At 37.0% G+C, this 19,684-nt stretch overlaps 1 protein-coding gene across 7 annotated transcripts in view; it reads right to left on the bottom strand.

Annotated features, from left to right (window-relative positions):
- Positions 1-19,684, bottom strand: part of MSH3 (mutS homolog 3) — a 137,733-nt gene that overhangs the window by 117,247 nt on the left and 802 nt on the right. For 6 of the 7 annotated variants that reach the window (XR_012505431.1, XM_045512313.2, XM_045512310.2 and 3 more), the window contains exons 2-7: positions 18,182-18,302; positions 8,865-9,088; positions 6,999-7,205; positions 5,229-5,345; positions 4,709-4,826; positions 2,963-3,108 (exon numbers count right to left, since the gene is read on the bottom strand). Coding sequence is in view for 6 of the 7 variants with exons in the window: in XM_045512310.2 (XP_045368266.2) it covers positions 2,963-3,108; positions 4,709-4,826; positions 5,229-5,345; positions 6,999-7,205; positions 8,865-9,088; positions 18,182-18,302 (933 nt within the window). In the remaining variant the exon portion in view is untranslated. Of the gene's footprint in view, positions 1-2,962; positions 3,109-4,708; positions 4,827-5,228; positions 5,346-6,998; positions 7,206-8,864; positions 9,089-18,181; positions 18,303-19,422; positions 19,567-19,684 lie in introns of those variants that run through there. The other variant, XM_045512312.2, reaches the window with a different exon arrangement.

Genomic DNA, 19,684 nt, shown 5'->3' with positions numbered 1-19,684 from the left:
TCCACAGGCCATGCTCTTATCCACTACTGATCATTAAGAAAGACATGGGGCTAGTATAATACAGACTGCACTGGCTAACAGAAGGGAAAATAATCAGTCCCTATACTCATCCATGGCTGGTGGAAAGTCAACCGAAAGCCTCTTCAGAAAACAGCCCAGCATTTTTTAGGAAAGTTGAAAACACCCATATCCTCTAACTCAGCAGTTCTTCCCCTAGGAATATACTCTTGAGAAACTCAGGCATGTGTATACCTACAGAAAGGTTTATAGCAATGTTCTTTGTACAACCAAAAACTGGAAACAATCCACATGTCCATTAATAGAAGAATAAATAAACTATAAATTGTGAAGTGAAATACAACGTAGCAGTGACAATAAAAGGACTACCACACATGTAAACAAACTGCACGTACAAAATGGTAAACAAAGGAAGCAAGAACCAAAAAGATACATACAACAGTTATATACAGTTTAAGGTGGTAAAACTGGAACTAAAAGCAAGGACATTATTATCGTAAAGTGTGGATTATAGTTACCTTTGGAGGGAGGGGCCCCTCTGTGAGCAGTGTTTTATTTCTTAACCTGGGTGATCGTTTCTGTACATTAAGTATATTACACTGTAAATTTCTGTTTTATGCATTTTTGACTATTTTATAATTTTTAAAAATTGCTCACTTTTAGCTCAAGGAAGTTCCTTAAATCTAGCCCAAAGGCATTCTCTAGTGGCCAAACAGCCAGACCGTAAGTGGGACATTAATATATATATATGCGTGTGTCTAAGTGAAGTAATCCAGAAAGAGAAAGAAAAATATCATTATGATATCACTTATACATGAAATCTAAAAAAAAGATACAGAGGGTAGGGTATAGCTCAGTGGTAGAGTGTGTGCTTAGCATGCAAGAGGTCCTGAGTTCAATCCCCAGTACTTCCATTAACAAAAAAATTTTTTAATAAATAAATAAATAAACCTAATTACCTGCCCTCACCAAAAAAAAAAAAAAAAAAAAAAGACTCCTTAAAAAAAAAAGTGGGCACTCATCATTAAAAACAAGACACAAATGAACTTATTTATAAAACAGAAACAGACAGACACAGAAAATAAACTTAGAAAGGGGGTGGGGAGAGATAAATTGGGAGTTTGAGATTTGCAGATACTAACTTCTATATGTAAAACTGATAAACAACAAGTTTCTACTGTATAGCACAAGGAATTATATTCAATATCTTATATTAATCTGTAATGAAAAAGAATATGAAAAGGAATATATGTACATATATATATTGTATATATGACTTAAACATTATGCTGTACACCAAAAACTGATACAACACTGTAAACAATATCTCGATTAAAAAAATTTTTTTTAAAAACAAAAAACAAAAACACAAAACAGAAACAGACTTATAGACATAGAATACAAACTTGTGGTTGCCAGGGGAATGGGGGGTGGGAAGGGACTGGGATTTCAAAATGTAGAACAGATAAACAAGATTATAATATGTAGCACAGAGAAATATATACAGGATCTTGTGGTGGCTCACAGCAAAAGAGAATGTGACAATGAATGTATGTATGCTCATGTATAACTGAAAAATTGTGCTCTACACTGGAATTTGACACCACATTGTAAAATGACTATAACTCAATAAAAAAAAAAAAGTTTATATATTAAAAAAAAATTTTTTTAAGTTTATCTCCCAATCTACAAATCAAATTTACGGAAGCTATTTACGTAAGTTCAAGCAATAAATTTATCAGCCAAATTCCTCAGGAGACAGGTGCAGCCTAGACCCGGTGGCCCGGATGTCACCAGCCCAAAAGTGGCTGCTGGGGTAGAGAAAACGCCGGACGCACAAACTATCACTTCTCTTTTTCTCCCCCTGTGGGCCAGTTGGTACATTGTGGTTAACTTTGGCAGTAGGCCACAGGGTATTTCTAAAACCACTAAAGGGGAATTGTTTACTATCAGCTCTGTTCCTCACACTGAGTTTCAGGTAAATATAAAATAGCATTACATCTGTTGAAGCTTAAAAGCAAGTAACCTTACTATTTGTAGACAGGTTCAACTGCCTGCAGCTAGATAAAAAGTGCTTCTCAAGGATAAAAAAATCATTTAGAACCATCCAACAGACATGCTAACTCCCTGAGAGAAAGGCTTATTGGTTAAGCAAATGTCAAGTTAGCACGAGGTTATGCAGCCAGAATGAGGTATTAAAAGGTACTTTGGAGACATTTGGGTTCTAAGAACTTTTGTTGATATTGGAGCTGAATGCAAGTTATAAAAAGCAAAGAGAATTAGTTATTACTTAGGCAAGGAGTCCTGCTTTTGCTTAACAGAACAAGGGAGTCTGACAGGCCCTAAAAAGTCTCAGATTTTGAGCAGAGTCCAGGGATGTCTGTAAACGGGCAAATCTGCTCACAAATTGCCAGGAGCCATGATCAATAAAACTATGATTCACAAATTATACTTATCTGGAAGACTGACTATAAGTATTCCTAATACTGATTAAATACAAAGTTTTGTATCGGCCAGCTATCATTTCCCCTTAACGATCCTTTTCTCTTAATCTAGATATGACATTTGTGTTCAACTTCAAATCCCTAGAGGGAATCTGTGAGACTCTTTGTTACCCTTGCATGTGTTGACTTAAGGGTTTTATTCTGCCGTCTGTACAGTGTCCACACACACGCCTGCTACTGTGTCTCTCTTCAACCCTGAACTCCTAGAGCCCACAGATAGAAGCTATCAGGATCTCTCCCCCGCATAGGGTACCAGGAGGCCATGTGAGAAAATTATAACTAGTAATTTAACATATAAAATTATGAGGAAAATGTTTTTCTAGAACAATTACGTGAGGACACAAGTAATCAGACATCCTCGTTATAAACCATCCACGATTAACCATATTTAAAGACACCACGAACATCTATCATTTGTTCTTCACCTACAAAGTACTTACCACAATTCCAATGAAAATGGTCCCCTTTTTTTTGTCCTTAGCATTTTCCTTATTTTCACAGATACACAGAAGATAGCTGGTAGAACTATCAGTCATTATCTCATCGACATTTACAGCATCATCCAGCTTGACTAAAGGATTCACATGTAATACTTATTAAAGAAAAACAAATGTTACATTCCCATTAGCTTTTCTCCTTTAAAATAATGGTTCTTCTTCCTGGCTATTTTTGCTCTGTGCAAAAGTCTTCCATACAGCATTCATTCTTCTGATTTGCTCTGATCGTAGTTACATGCCTTATCTTCCCCATGACATAAGGCTCATGAGGACAGACAACCATTACCCTCTCACTTCCAAAGGGCGTGGGATATACCTCAGATCCTGTGGAAGCCCAAATATTAACTCTCTTCTTTATTTGGATGAAGCTGAAACTTGAAGCTTTAACAATCCCATAATGTTTAATTCCACAAGTCAAAGCATGAATACACTATAATAGTGTAAATTACTTTCCTCCTTTAAAGTGCCTAATAAATCCCAGAAATAGCAAGAGAATTTTTTAAAGGCATGAGAAAAGAAAACCAAAAAAGAAAACAGAAACATATGTGTGTGTGTGCACGCGCGCGCACATGTGTAGTGTGTCCAGTAAATAAATTCTCAGGGATGACAGCTGATTTTGAACAGTCAGTCTGGGAACATCCAATTTGGGTATCAGCAGATAAGAGCCGTAGCAACAACAAAAGAGAAGAAGGGAAAGGTACGGTTCTAGAAGCAGGCTTTGAAAAAGAGATCCAAGTTCAGGCAAAAGAAATAACAAAGTTACCAGGTTCTTACAGCCTGATCACCTTAGAACAACACAGAGCTGTTAACTAACGGTTTGGGGTCCAGTCTGAGTGACAACCATTCCCTATTCACGGAATTCATGGAAAAAAAGTCTTCACAATTTGGGTAGAAGCTAAGCAGGACACTAAATAAAATCTGTAATAAACCCTAACAAAAATATTACTTTCACACAGTGTCATTTAAGACCTTATCCCCACATTCTTTCATTCTAAGAGACCTGACCTCATCCCATAGTAAACATTTCAAAATGCATTCTTATCTCATTTTACATATCATTATTTGGTTTTTAAAAAATTGACAGAATTATATGACTTCACTGTTGAAATCATTTGCTTCAAAAAACTCACTGAATTTATGAATGACCATAAATTGGGGTGCAATCGTGCATACTAAGGATTCTTCAAAGTGAGAAAGCTTACAATCTATTTTCAAAAGTAATAAAATTTTTATGATGCTAATGATTAATGAAGATGGCCTACTATTATGTTTTATAAGCAGCTAACTGTGTGTTAACTTTGTGGTCTTCTTTTCACACTATGAAGTTAGTAAGTTATTTTTTTAGGTCTTTCTTAGGAAGATCTAGAGGAGCTTGTAAGCCCTAAGCACCTAACCACTGCCCACGCAGGCCTAGGGAAGATGCAAGTTCACATCAGTTGCTAACCTATCGTCTTTTATCAGGTCTTTTTTCTTGCTCTTAAAGTATGATGAACTCTCTTCTCCTTTTACTACAGCATTTGAAAACTGCTTCTTTCCACCCATTATCAAGCCTCCTTTCTTTAGCCACATACTAATCAAAGGTCAAAGTAACCATACCCAAAAAGGTACCCAATCGAAGCTTTTTAAAAAGTTATTTAAAACAAAGCCTTTGTAACATTTAAGAAAAAAATTCCTATTCAAAAAGGATATCTTCTCCAATAAGTGTAGATTTCGTATAAAGAGCAGTCAGTTTCCGGGAGAAGACGGAACTTTTGTTGTCCCCAACGGCCTTTAATGCAGCTGTTTCAGTCTGTTTCACAACTCCCACCTTCAACAAAAGTAAGAAATGCTGAATATCAAATCTGATGGAAAACCGGTTAAGAAAACATATTTTGAGATTTTGAAAAGGTTAATTATGAAATATTTAAAATAAATAAATTATCCCACAATGTCCAGATGGAAGACTTTAAGTAACAGATACCACAGGGACCTTGCAAGTGTGGAGAAACCACTAAGAAACACTTTATCCCAGAGTTGAAAAAAATTTTTACCCTGAATATCTAATACGTTCAAAACTCATGAAGACATAGTGCTAAAATTTATGACAAATTTTAATTTTCTCCAAAATGCCAAATTCCAAAACCAATTACAGCCTACCACCTTAGAAAACGTTTCACTCTCTGCAAGAGGCTCCAATCCCCTTTTCCCACCACTTGAAGCCAAAGCTGACCTTATATCCCTTTGCCACAAGGCGGCGCACGTGAACAAACAGTCGGTGAGTAGGTATGCTTGCTGTCATGAAGTTGTGATCTAAATGGCAGTAGATATTGAGCTCCCGGGCTGCAATCTAAAAAAATGTAAAAACAAAATATCAACAAATTTCTATTTCATGATTCCCTGTGTGGTGTTTGTTCTCTCTGTTAAAAATCCATCCAGTTATACATTTAGAATTGCTGTACTTCTCTATCTGTGTGGTGTTATCAATAAAAAGTCTAAAAGAAACTCCCTGTGGAGAAGCCTATGTTTTAATCTTTTTTTAACAGAGTCCAGGGCCTAACTTCAAGGCCAGTATCTACATCTATAAACGACTCAGAAAAATCTCACAAGTCTTCTTCTATGTCCTTAGATCTATCAAAACCTTAAAGTGCTCAATTTTCTCTACACATGGACAATTCAACAGAGAGCAAGAGACTGTAATGGAATAAGAATTTGCTACTCAGCACACAGAAATAACTGAAAATTGGGAGATACTACAGAGTACACATAAACGATGAACCCTACTTAGAGAGACGGCATCTTTGAGGAAGTGAGACGAGAACCCCTGGTCTGGTGAGCTAATTAATGATGCAGGAGTGAGAGGAATGCAGAATCCGGCAGCACCAACTGACTCTCTTACTTTTCTCTGAAAAGCACCATGGCTCAGATATTGGCCATTGTAGCCAAAGAACTGTTGTTATTCCTACACTCTCGCTCCCCTACACCACCCACCTCTGCACTGTATTAGTTCATCACTGCAGGGCAAGAAAACCTCACTCTTTGCTGTGGCCAAGGCTGAATTCAGCACTCAACCCAGAGAGAATGGCAGAGAACAGCACTTCCTTTCATCCCTTCACTTCCAAGAGGCCAACTAGGTTGCTCCCGTCTGCAGGAAATATGCAGATGCCATTTCAAAGTCTAATTTCATGACACAGAAGACAGCACGATGCCATGTGAATCCGAGAACACCACTTTCCTGCCACAGGATTTAGAAACTGGAAGGAAAGAAGCTGGCCAAGTCTTCACTTCCCATCCCTAAGGTGGTGGACGTACCACCCCATCACCCTCTGATGATGGATGATCCGGCCAGGCCTCAAACTACAGAATCATCAGTCATGATTCCAACAAAGCGCCATCAGCAATACTTCCGCTAAGCTTGCCCTTAAATGCTCAAATTTACTTTTAACCTTCCTAACTCAGGTCTACATCAAATACCTCAAATTAAATACAAACTCAACTTAGACTAGGAGAGCATGGCTGATATACAGAAACCTGTAAGACTTCAGACACTTATTGGTGGCTGGTAGAGTTACTGTGCTCTTCCACTGAGATTGAACTATGCTGCTGGCTAAGAAAATTCATAAATCAAGGGCAAAAAGAGGAATTTCTGTACATCTAAATTTTTTTTCTTGCTTGAGTCTTCATTAGGAACACTTGCATGATTATGATTCATTCACTTAACCATTCGGTTCATTCATGATCAACTCTTGATGGTTGAAAGGTCCTGGGCTAGGATCATGGAGGATAAGACATTCCAACCTGGACCCCTGACCTCCTTCCCCGCAAGTCTAGCATCTACCAAGTTTGCTTGTGTTTATTTTTAGTTTTTACTTTAAATGAAAGCATTTTAAAAAGGTTAATTGATCACATTAGCTTTTTCATAAGTTAAGAAAATGAACAAAAACACTGGAAAATATGTAAGGCTACACAAGAAAAACACAAAATAGTATCTGAAAAGACTCACCTCTGCATCTTCCCCAAAGAATCTATACTTATATCCACATTCCACACACAAAATTGCATCTTTCTGCTGCTGCTTTATTTCTAAGTATTGTAATTCCAATGGTGTGTAGATGCTTTTGGTCCGTTTGTTAGATGATTTAGAGTCAGAAGTTTTCTGTAAGTTTTCATAACTCCTATGTGATGATCCAAAATGACTGAGTGTCTTGTCCTGGCAACCAAAAGATTTTTATAGTTCAAAAAGTATTAACCATAATGATAGTTCTCGAGAGAGAGAACGAATGCAAATTTGGCACAAAGCTAACAATTGGTGAATCCAAGTGAAAGGTTTCCAGGAGTATATAGTTTATTCAGACAAATTTTCTTGTAGGTTTGGAATTTTTTCAAAGTAAAAGACTGAAAGAAAAAATGAGCCACACTAAACTCCTGCTTAATTACTCAAGCAAATTTTAAAAGCCTAAACTAACAAAGTTTTAATATACTTCTTTTTAAATTTGATTTCATTAAACCTATCATAATAATTTTTTTCCTTATTTATTCTTAGATGTATAAGGCACAAAAAAGTCATCAGGCAGGAATCTCTCTCTCTCAGCAATAAGGCAAAACCACTTTCAACAAGCATGTCAGCAGCTAAAGCTGCACTTAATGTTTAAATTTCCAAGTACAGCTTAAATGATAGTATATTCCACAATCTTTATTCCAAGAAAAATCACAACTTTTTTGGTAAAGAGATATGAGGAAGAGGTTTTGGAAAGCATAAGAAACAAGGTTACATTTTCAACATTAGTATTCCTGCCAGCCATATGTTTTTATATGAAAATCATAGCTAAATCCAATCACAACTTAGAGCAAATTCCTTGCTTATGAGAAAGAGTGTGAACTTCTGAAAATCAGATACAAAACTGTGTTGGTCTGAGTATTTTTCTGAGTAAAGAATCCATAATATTCATTAGATTTAAAGAACTAAAAAAAAAGTAAAGAAGTATTTCTCTAATTCAATGGCTCTCAACCATGGCTACACATTAAAATAAGAGCTTTTGAACAATATCCATGCCCAGTTTATCATGAAAACCAACTAAACATGATTCTAAAGAAGGGTTCTTACTATTAATATTGTTTTTAAAGTTCTCCAGGTGATTCTAATTTTTTTATTGATGTACAGCTGACATACAATACTATGTTAATTTCAGGTGTACAACATAGTGATCTGACAATCAAATATATTACAAAATGATCGTAAGTCTAGTAGCCATCTGTGATTATACAAAATTATTACAGTATGGTGATTCTAATTTAAAGCTGGGCTGAGAGCCACTATTCTGAATTGCAGATTTCAGTGATGGATCAAGAGTTAAATTACCTGACTTTGCGATGGTGAAAAACACTAAGAATCACAAAACAGTGGAAGAAAGGAACCCATATACATTTAGTTTACCTTTGAATTTACTTAATTTCAGCCAAGCTTTCAACTGAAAACCTCAAAACATCTCTATAAATTATCATGATTTTCCAGACTAATCATGGAAACTATAAAGAGGACTATAAGAAACTATACTTGTATTAATTATCAATAAAGAATCTCCCCCAAGTCAGTGGCCCCTAATCCAGGCTATAAATCAGAATCACCTGGGAGGCTCTTTTGTTTTATGTTGTTTTAATAGAACCAATTCATCCCGCCTTAACAGATAGTAAATCAGAATCTCCAGGTATTTAAAAAACAAAAAACTAAAAAGCAAAAGCTCCCTCAGCTATTTTAAATGCTCAGCCAAGTTTGGGAACCACTGCCTTGGGTGAATCCACAAAATCTAATGGCCCTTCGGAACCTGCAGCTCTGGGTAACTAGATATTCATCCATATAACAGTTACATACCTTTTGACTAATCTGAGATTTGGAATCTTCAGAAGAAACTGCATTCCTTGCACGCAGACGATCGATATCCTCAAAATCAGTGCATTTTGGCAGCACTGCACATCTCTCCTTAAGAGGCTTGGTCTGAACTCGATTTTGATGAACGGAAGAATTATGGTAGTAGTATTCTTTCAATTTTTCCAGAGAGTGTGAAACAATCCTGGTCTTCAGATGTTTCTTTGGCTCTTAGTTAGCAAGTCAGAAGAAAATAAAACAGTATTTTGTTTCATTACATCCATTCATAATTAGCATAGAATTTTTAAGAGGGAGCTTCTCACTAAAGCAAAGGATCTAACTATAATGTGATAAAGAAATAAGAAACATTGGGTTCAGGGTGAAAATGGCACACTGAAACATGTATCCAATTTCACTTGGTCCTAAAACCCCATTAAAAACTACCGTATGGCAGAGAGAAACAGAGAGGTGACAACTGTAAACAAAATATCTGAAGCTAGAAGGAAAAACAGATGAGCAACAACGAATGTAGCACACATAAAAGCTAAATTCTGTCAGTAGTACAGAAAACCAAGAACCAATGCTCTTTACAACCCAAAATGCTTAAAAGGTTCAGAAATCAGAACACCAGTAGCTCTGGAAATGGAGAAAAGGGAAGTTCTAAAATAAGGAGGATTGGTTCAAAACAATTTAATCCCTAGACCCCGCCCGACTCCCAGCTCAAGGGCAGCTGTCCTTCCTCTGCTGCAGAGAAAGACAGAGACATCTACAGAAAAGGCAAATTAGGTGCAGCTGAGATGCAGCACTGTGCCTGAGCCAGAACAATGGAACACAGGCTTAGCTCTACGCTGAGAAACCAGCCTCTTCTCACCAGCTCTCAACACAGGCAGTCAGAGGTCTCCTGCCAGGCAGGAGCCGGGAAGACCCTGGACTGGGGAAACTGACCAGCTCCACGGGAAAGACCTGAAGATACTGACACCAGGAACTGACCAAGAAAACCGGACTGCCACCCCTAGGACGTGGGCTCTCCTGCCTCCACAGCTTTGCTCATGCTAGTCTTTCTCCCTGGAATGCCCTTGACCCTAATTTCCACAAAAATTACTTTTTTTCATGAAACTCAGCTAATTCTCCCAGTTTAAAAGCATCTTTTTTTTCCCTCTGGGTTCCTATAACAAGATCACATGCCTAGCACTTACCACATTCTGCCAATTAGCAGTTATTAAAAAGTAAGCAATCCATAAAAGGGAAACTATCATGTACGAGGTACCTACTGTATGTCAGAATACATTATTTCACCCTTTAAAGCAATACTATTACATAGTTACTATTAACTATAAAGAAACTGGGACTGCATTTATCAACTCTTACCTTTCCCATTATGGCAAAAACACTCTGAAGGCAAGAGTTGTGCTTTGCTCATTTATAAAGTTTAAATCTTTCCATATTTACATTCAAACCTCTTTTTAGATGCATACCTTATCCTGTCTCCTGTTAATCTTATAGCTAGAAAAATATATTTGAAATCTCTTTTCAAATGTATATGTTCATCTCAGTTGCTATTACTCTCCACTCCTCAGGATATGTACTTGAATCACTCTTCAGAAGTGTAAGATTTTATATTATGTAAGGACTTCCCTCCTATCGATACAAAACTCTCCTGGGTTAGAGGTGGGCTATAAGTCTTAGAGCTGTACTCATGTTCAATAAAAATACACCTAAAACTGAAGCGTTAAAAACTGAGGTGAAAGAGCCAGACTCTTCGAGCTGGTGAATGCTCCTCTTTTCTTCTTACTTATTTTTGTTTAAGTAAACAGTAAAGTTCATATTTCAAAACATTCTACGTCTATGGCCTTATTTCCAGAAACTTGGGAGTTTGGCTGTCTGGATCTGGAGCAATGTGGACCTGATGACAAGGACTTAGAGTACATGTGTAAGATCCCTTGATGGCCTACTTTCATGCTCTCCCCCGCCCCAACCTCCCCCACCCCGCCACCCTACTCTCACCACTGGCAAGGAAGGTTCTGCCATGAAGCTCCATCCTGAGTTATACTCAATTCAGAAAGGCTTACATCAGTTCAGCTGCAATCCTGGGTTGAGCGCATGTTTCTGTCTAACCTCTCTGCTATCCTTCCACATCTCTTCAAATTTTTTCTTTCCTTTTTCTGCGTAGCCATCTTTCACTCTTAGGCTAGAATGACTTTCCATGGGTGCACCTCAGCTCAAGAGTCTGGAAAGAAGGTGTTCCACCCCTGTTCATTTATATCAAGCCATTATCATTCCTGGAGTATAAAATATATATTAAGAGAAAGAACTGTGATACACAAGAAATTATCCAAAATTAGTTTTTTTTCTCAATGCTCCCAGGACCATTGTACCTTGAGTTATCTAAAAATAAACCAGGGGGAAATGTGGGAAGAATGACGCTTACAAAGGAAAGCCAAAAATCTTTCATTGCCTTCCTCATGGATACCTAAGAGAGATTTTAATACCCCATAAGGCCCTCAACGGAAAAAACTAAATTGGAAGCCTTCTCAAATGAAAAGCCCCCAAGAGCTGTGAAACCCTCATGCCTGAGAGGAGATGCAAATACAGGCCCCAGTCCCTCCACTGGGCCTTGAGGAAGACTAACCACTGTGAAACACCTGGTTCTTGGAAAACTGAGCACTATGAAAATTAAAAAGGAAATCTCACTAAGATGAAGTTGGGAGGCCAGGAGGGGGTGATCTCCTGCATATATCAGTGGACATCAATACAGATCACAACCTCGAAGAGCCATACCTTGCATTTGCTGCAGGCAGTGACACTACTTTACCACCACCAGCAGGAGGAAGAAAGGTTTTCCCCTCGCCTGGCAGCAGTTCAACCAATGAGAGACTGTCACAACTCAGCCAAAGAAACCCACTATACTTGGAACTCTGTTTCCTCCAATGGACTTTTTGTTTATAACAGCCCCCTCTCAACTTCCTCTTCTCTGTAAGAGTTTCCTCTCCTTTGCCTGGCTGAACTTGCATGTGATTTGCCATACTTGCATGTCTTGAACTGCAATTCTTTGCTGCTCCCAAACAAATCCATTTTGCTGGTAAAATAATTGGTTGTTTCCCTATTTTAGGTTAAGAGAACACAAATAGACCTTAGCAACCTCTATATTCTGCTCCTTTACTTACAACCTCACTTGTACTGCATCCTTTTCTGAAGATGCCATGAAATGAACTATCAAACTGCCACAACATGAGATTAAGCCTTGGCAGCATTATCACTCAAGTCTCTGAGTCCTTAAGAGGATATACCCTAGAAATAAGGCAATGGCTACTGTCCCAGCATGTTAAGTGGACCAAAAACTCCTCGCTAAAAAAAAATCGTTCACTGAAATGAACACCTTCACTGTTTGAGCTTTAATTTTTTGTGTACCATAAAATGGAAATACATGGTAGTTATTTTTTCTGCTCAGGCCTCCTTCTGTAGGACTAGGTCATGAAGGATCAAGGAGGTTGAAGAATTATCATATTTTAAATAAAGAATTTTAATCTAGAAGGAAACATGTAGTAGATGCTGAAATGTCAATGTCACTATAAAGAGCTTTTTAAAAATTTGTACAGTAATCTGTTTTACAGATAATTCACGTTAAAAAAGGGGAAAAATAAGAATCTTCGGAATATTACAAACATATTTTAAGTTGGTTGAATTAAACACAGTGTTCTGGCAAAACAAATCTATACTAAAGTCAAGAGAGTGGTTATCCTTGGTGAGAGGAAGGCGTTGTCACTGGGAGGGAGCACAGAGAGGTTTCTTGGGGCCTAGTAATATAGCCTCTTGATCTAAGTGATGGTTACACAGGTGACTTGAGTTTATGAAAATTTATCAAGCTTATGCTTCTTTATATATGTTAAGCATCTATAAAGAATTAAAAACAACAAATCAATATTCATAGGTCTCAGGTTTCAAGAATTGTCTGTTTGGAAAGATAAGCTACAGCCAATTTTTTTTTGAGAGTTTAAGCTCAAAAGAAGATATTTAAGCTTAGGTAGATAAAAATAAGATAAAAGTCAAGGAGGATAAGGTCTTAAAAAAAGAAAAATAAATTTAAGAGGCACCTTCAAACCATGTCTAGTAGCAGAAACCCAGGTAATGGGAAGAACTTCCTCTTCTTTTAAAAGACAAATTTTTTAATATCGGTGCCCTTGTTTTTAAATATTCATTCCAAATTGGAGCATGTTGTTTTAAATTTCAAAATGTGGTTCTTTTTTGTTTTGTTTTGTTTTATTTAAAAGTATAAAATGAAAATGGAAAATTCATTGCATAAAGGTTTTTACCCTGTGTAATAAGTACAGTCATAACAGAATGCAAAAATGGAAATTTAGGGAATGGCATATTTGATTCTATGAACAACTTTAATTTTTTCACCAAAGCTAAGTAGCTTTAGCTTCAGGATATTGATTGCACTGTGTAATAATTATAAATACTGGTTGGTATTTTTTATAAAATGGCTCTAGGAAAAACTGGAAATTACATGAATTTACGGCAAATTTCCATTTGAATTTTCTGGGTATGGTTTAAAGGTTTAATATCTGATATATTTTCCGGGTCTTTTTTAAAAATTGTACCTTTTTTAAATATACTTGGCTATATTTTATAATATCCTTAATTGATTTTGGAAAGTCCCAATTTTTATAGCGTTGAGAAAATGAATGTTTGTATTTATCAAAACGTGTCTGAGACAGAGTCCTACACTATGTTTATTTGTAATTAAAATAAGAATATTAATAACAAAAAATAAAGTCTGAATTGTGGGAGATTTTATTCATCAAATAGTAGCCAGACATATATATATCCCATTCCATATGCTCCTCCTACAAAGTGATGCTGACAATCCTGCGCTGAGAGGTGCATCCATGTTCCTTCCCCTTGAACCTAGGCAGGGCTTTGTAACTAACTCAACCAAGAGAGTATGGCAGAAATGAGGCTATGTGACTTCCAAAGCCAGACTGTAAAAGACAATACAGCTTCTATCCGGCTCTCTCTCAGGGTGCACATCCTCGGAACCCAGCCACGTGCCATGAGGAAGCTCAAACTAGCTCACACAAAAAGACAGTGGAGCCAGCTCATATTGGTATGTGAACTCTTCAAGAACTTTGTAAGCCAGCTGTCAAACACAGCTATTATGTTAGAATATATAAACTTAGCTAAATTAATTACATTTAAAATAAAGGTAACTGCATACACACACACACACACACACACACAGGAATACTACTTAGCCATAAAAAAGTGAAATAATGCCACTTGTAGCAACATGGATAGACCTAGAGATTATCATATTAAGTGAAATAAGTCAAAGACAAAAATCATATGGTATCACCTACATGTGGAATCTAAAAAAATGACACTTATGAACTTATTTACAAAATAGAAACACATTCACAGACATAGAAAACAAATTTATGGTTACCAAAGGAGAAAGCGGGGAAGGCAGGGACAAATTAGGAGTTTGGGATTAACGAATACACACTATTATACATAAAATTAACAACAAGGACCTACTGTATAGCACAGTGAACTACATTTGGTATCTTGTAATAACCCTATAATGGAAAAGAATCTGAACAAGAATATAAATGTATTACTGAATCACTTTGCTGTGTACCTGAAACATTGTAAATCAACTATATTTCAATTTAAAAAAAAAGAAACGAAGGTAACAAATACTCAGGCCTCATCACTTCCTAAAATTTTTACTATGTTTCACTATCATCTATATTCTTAAGGCTATTAACATGTATTGCCTCTGCCTGGTGGAAATACTACATAATGGTGTGCTACTGCAAATATGCATCCTTTCCCAACTCCAGAAAAGTCAAGGCTTAGGAATGGGACTACTCTAGACCTTCTCTTCCAAAGCTTAAAAACAACCCTTAAAAAGATCAAACCAATTCACAAGGATCTTAATTAACTGCTTGCCAGAACAAAGGCCAACATTCTTAATAGAAACACACATCCCAGTATACAATAACACAAAATTCAAAATACCTATGACCCAAACAATTAATTAGTAGACATGCAAAAAGTAGAAAAATCAATCAAGGGATACAGATCCAGAAATGACAGAGATGACAGAATTAGCATGTAAGTGCATGAAAACACATAATAAAAATGCTCCACATAGTCAGGAATGTAAAGGAAAACACAGAGGAGCAAAATGGAAGGTCTTTTTGTTTACTAACAGCTTTACTGAAATATAATTCACATAGAAAAATGGGGGATTTTCAAAAGGAACAAGAAAGAATTTCTGGGGATGAAATACACAATATCTGAACTGAATGTTTCACTGAATGAAATTTATGGCACATTAGACACTACGGGGAAAAAAAAGATCACTGAACTTGAAAATACATCAGGAGAGTCAATCCAAAATGGAGAAGAAGAAAATATGAGACTGAAAAACAAAGGAAAAGAGCTTCAGCTATTTGAGGGATAATGTTAAGTAACCTAGCATCCCTGTTAATAAACTCAGGAGACGGAGGAAACAGAAAAAATAGCTGAGGAAATAATGGCCAAAAAATCTTTCCAAATATGATAAAAACTATAAACCCATCAACCCAACAAGCTTTAAATGAACTCTAAACAGGATAAAAACAAAGAAATAAATTTTTTTTTTAAATACTAGACTAAAGCCCATCAAAATCAAATGTGTGCAAACCAGTGTTAAAGAGAAAATCTTAAAAGCAGCCAGCCATTTTATAATTGTTATAAAATTTTTATAACAAGAATGTTTTACTGTTAAAAATCAAGAAAAAAGACATATTAGGGAAATCAACACCTTATAATTAAAAACCCTTAGATGTCATAAATGCTAAAGGTTAAGAAACTTTGAAGGAATACTGTGATTCCCTTTCTTCTCAAATATATGGCTTTCCTAATATATACTTTAGTTTACTGTGACTTCTCATTCTAGAAATGTATCTTTGGATTTCTTCTTCAATGTGTTTTACCTTTTTTATTGTTATTCCATTGGTTTTCAAAATACAAATTCAAATCACTTTTCAAATGTATAAAGTTCCTTTGTGAGTATAAAAGCTTCCTTCCCCTAGGGATCCCAGGTATAAAAAAGAATTTATAAATTGAGCGTTAAGAACTGAAGTGGATCCATACAATGGAGTATTATTATTCAACAGAAAAAGGAATGATGTAATTTAGAGTACTTAAAATCATAGAGAGAAAGGAGGATGGCATTTGCCGGGGATGGTGGGGGGTAGTTATTATTTAGTGGTTATAGAGCTTCAATTTTGCAAGATGAAGAGTTCTAGAGATGGATGGAGATGATGGCTGCAGAACATTATGAATGTACTTAACTTGAACTGTACCCTTAAAAATGGTTAAAGTGGTAAATTTTATGCTATGTGTATTTTACAATACTAAAAAGAAATTAAACCAATTTATTTTTAATAAGGAGAGAGGTACTGATACATGCTACAACCTGGATGAACCTTGGAAACATTATGTTAAGTGAAAGAAATTAGACAAAAAGGTCACATATTATATGATTCTATTTATATGAAATGTTCAGAATACGTAAATCTACAGACAGAAAATAAATTTGTGGTAGCTTAGGAATGAGAAATGACTGCTAATGAGTACTGAGTTTCCTTCGGGGATGAGGGAAATGTTCTAAAATTGACTTTAATGAGAGTTGCACAACTCTGTGAATACACCAAAAGTCATTGAGTTACACATGCCAAATGGGTGAAATAACTCTGGGTTATTTAAAAAAAAACCGAGTTGGAGCAATCACCCGGCTTCTGACCAGTGGGCACTCCTCTCCCTTCCTGAGTGTGACTTTTAACAAAGAGCAAAGGTCTTATTTCAACACTGTTCCCCCATTTCCACCTCAGTTCTCCCGTGTTCCTGGGTAAGTCACTGTGGTAACCCTCAATCCTCACCTATCACCCACCTCTTCTTCTATAAAAAGAGGACAGTAAGGGTTATTGGGAAGACTAAAAGAACTACAAAAAGCCTCTAGGACAATGGCAGGCAAACAGTGGGTGCATTAACTGTTTGGAGAATTTACTGAAATACCAAACAGATCAGGTCCATGCAGAGTAATGTAGCAAAGAAAGGTAGACAGCCCCAGAAAACGCAACATTAACACACCGCAAATTCTGCCAAGTCAGGCCTCTTGTCATGACCCCTTTGGGTAGAAGGAGGAAAAGAGTATCTTCAGATTTATCCTTCCTTTTAGCCATACATCTCCATTTCTACAGTTATTTCCTATTAAGGCTTTCACGTGGACCCTAAATCCAAATTTTCCCTTTTGAGGAAGGATAGATATCTTACATACTTGATTCACTGAAATGAACCTTTTTTTTTTTTTTTTTGCTTTTGCCTAATTTTCTTCAACTAATTTCTCAGGGATAATGAAGAAAGAAGCATTTACTGTCCTCCCTTATCACAAATTGAGGCCAAAAACTAGGGAAAAATCTGTTCAACTACCTGCATCCAACATCTCTAGAATTCCAGGAGCTCAGAAATGGTGGTTTTACCCAAAGCCTTTCAGCATTTAGAAAAAGCAGCTACATGATTAAAAAGGACAAGGTAGGGGGAAAGTGTAGCTCAGTAGTGGAGTGCATGCTTGGCAAGAAAGAGGTCCTGGGTTCAATCCCCAGTACTTCCATCAACAAGTGAATAAATAAATAAACCTAATTACTTCCACTGCAAAAAAAAAAACAAAAAACTTTTTTAATTAAAAAAAAAAAGAACAAGATAGATCTACATTTCCTGACACTGAAAATTGTTCAAAATGTTCTAAGTGCAAAAAAAGTTGCAAATTAGTATACATAATGTAATATAATTTATAAAATATTATTACTAATTAACTAATTTGTGGGTCTATGTGTGTACATACAGATGTGTATAAACAGAAACACTTGGAAGAATATACAGCACTCTTCAAAACCAGCAGTAAGCCTTACTGAAAGGGAGGGGTTGTGAGGTCTTTCGCTGTCTACCTTCTACATTTCTGTATTATTTGAAATTTTCATAACAAGAATGTTTTACTGTTAAAAATCAAGACAAAAATTTGCTAGAGGGAATAAAAGAGAAAACTGAGAGAACTACAGCCAAAATGCAGAACTCCAGCTCTTACCTCTACTCCCCAACCTCCTACCTACACCACCCCTTAGGAAGGATCCACTCTACTTGAGCACAATGGTGACTTTTCTCTGCAAAGCAAAAAATGGCCCAACTTTCCAAAAGCCTCCCACCCTCAGGAAAATGCAAGAATATCAGAGCCATGACTAGTGAGAATGAAGAAAAATTGCCCCAGAACTTACCAGGGTTCTCAGACATTAATGAATCACTTCCTCCTTCCTTTTGGTGGACTTTCTTTGCTTTCTTTTTAACAGGCCCATCACTCTCCAGTGGTCTCTTTTTACTTCTGTCCACTTCTGCAACCTATATTGGAAAACGATGTGTTATCTCTAATCTCAAAACTTGATGTATGTAAAGTAATTTAAACCTTACTTCTGAATGACAGCAAGGTCCTTTCCATCCACCCTTCATAGAGTCATCTACTTAGAGCTACGAGTGAACTGTTTTACCATCATCAAAGACAACTCGTGCCCTGCTGAAATTAATTAGAACCAAGGCTGCTACTTTTCTCGCCTCGATCAGCCATCACCTGTCTCAGATTATAAAACCTGAATCACTCTACTTACATATGTTAACTGTCTTTAAGGAAAAAAACTAATAGTTTGAAAAGGTGAATTTTGATAGATAATAAAAGAACAGTATCATTTTTGAAATGCTAATTGTAATTTGTTTCATACTCAAACTTGGCTTACGTTCGCCACCGAAGATGCCACCTGATTATGAACTGTCAAAAACTTCAAGTCCTTCACCAAATAACCTCTAAATGGTGGGTGGAGAATAAAACCCTGGTGAATTCATGAAAATGTAGACTATGGTCAAAAAATGAGAACAAAAGAGGGGCCATCACTCTATGGAAGAAATGTAAATGAAAGGAGCAAGATTTTGAAACAGCCAAGCTGTCCACCCGCATTAAAACTTGAAAGGTGCCTAAAAGCCAATCTGCAATCCCCTTCTGTATTTTCAGTTTGAGAAACAGGGAGCCCCAGTGAGGGCTCACCCTCAGGCTTTCCCCTGTGGCACTGTCCTAGGTTAAAAAGAAAAAAAAAAAAAAAACCTACTTATTTTACTCAGCTGACAGGTGGTAAGCAACAGGAGGGATCCAAGGACTAACCATCATATCATATCTATACCATCTTAAGAAACTTTATCCACCCAAATTATGCATCAGACCTTACAAGCTAAACTACAAGGGGAGTAGTCACTGGGGAACTACACAATATGACTCTTACTCGTAATAGCTTAAAATATTGAGCAAGGCTGCTGCAGCCTTAAAAACTAGAGATTTAAAGGGTTTTCACCTAGTCACCTAATCAAACACATACAAATTAAATACAGCTCGTCTTCCTCCCTCAATCCAGAAAAAAGGGAAGGGGGATGGGGGAAAGGGAAGATGGAGGTTAAGAGATTTATCCTTTGCCTCTACCTCCATCAGAATGGGGGTCAGGAGACCAGAGTTGCTGTCTCAGGACTGGCATTAGGAGCGTGTGTGACCTCAGCCTGTCACCCCAAGTGTGACACTACCCTAACATCTTTGAACCGCGCCTAGGGTGGAAGAGGGCCGGCCTTTCTCCTGGCTCTCCTTCCACAGTCGCGCCCCTTTCTCGTCTGGCCCGGTCATCTCGCCCATTCTCGCGCACAGTCCCCGCCTCCTCCCGCTCCACCCACAAGCACCGCCCCCGCCCGCC

The sequence above is a fragment of the Camelus bactrianus genome, chromosome 3 (assembly GCF_048773025.1).
Source record: "Camelus bactrianus isolate YW-2024 breed Bactrian camel chromosome 3, ASM4877302v1, whole genome shotgun sequence".
NCBI lineage: Eukaryota > Metazoa > Chordata > Mammalia > Artiodactyla > Camelidae > Camelus > Camelus bactrianus.
The sequence above is the reverse complement of the archived record's forward strand: the minus strand, read 5'-3'. Positions and strand labels throughout refer to the sequence as shown.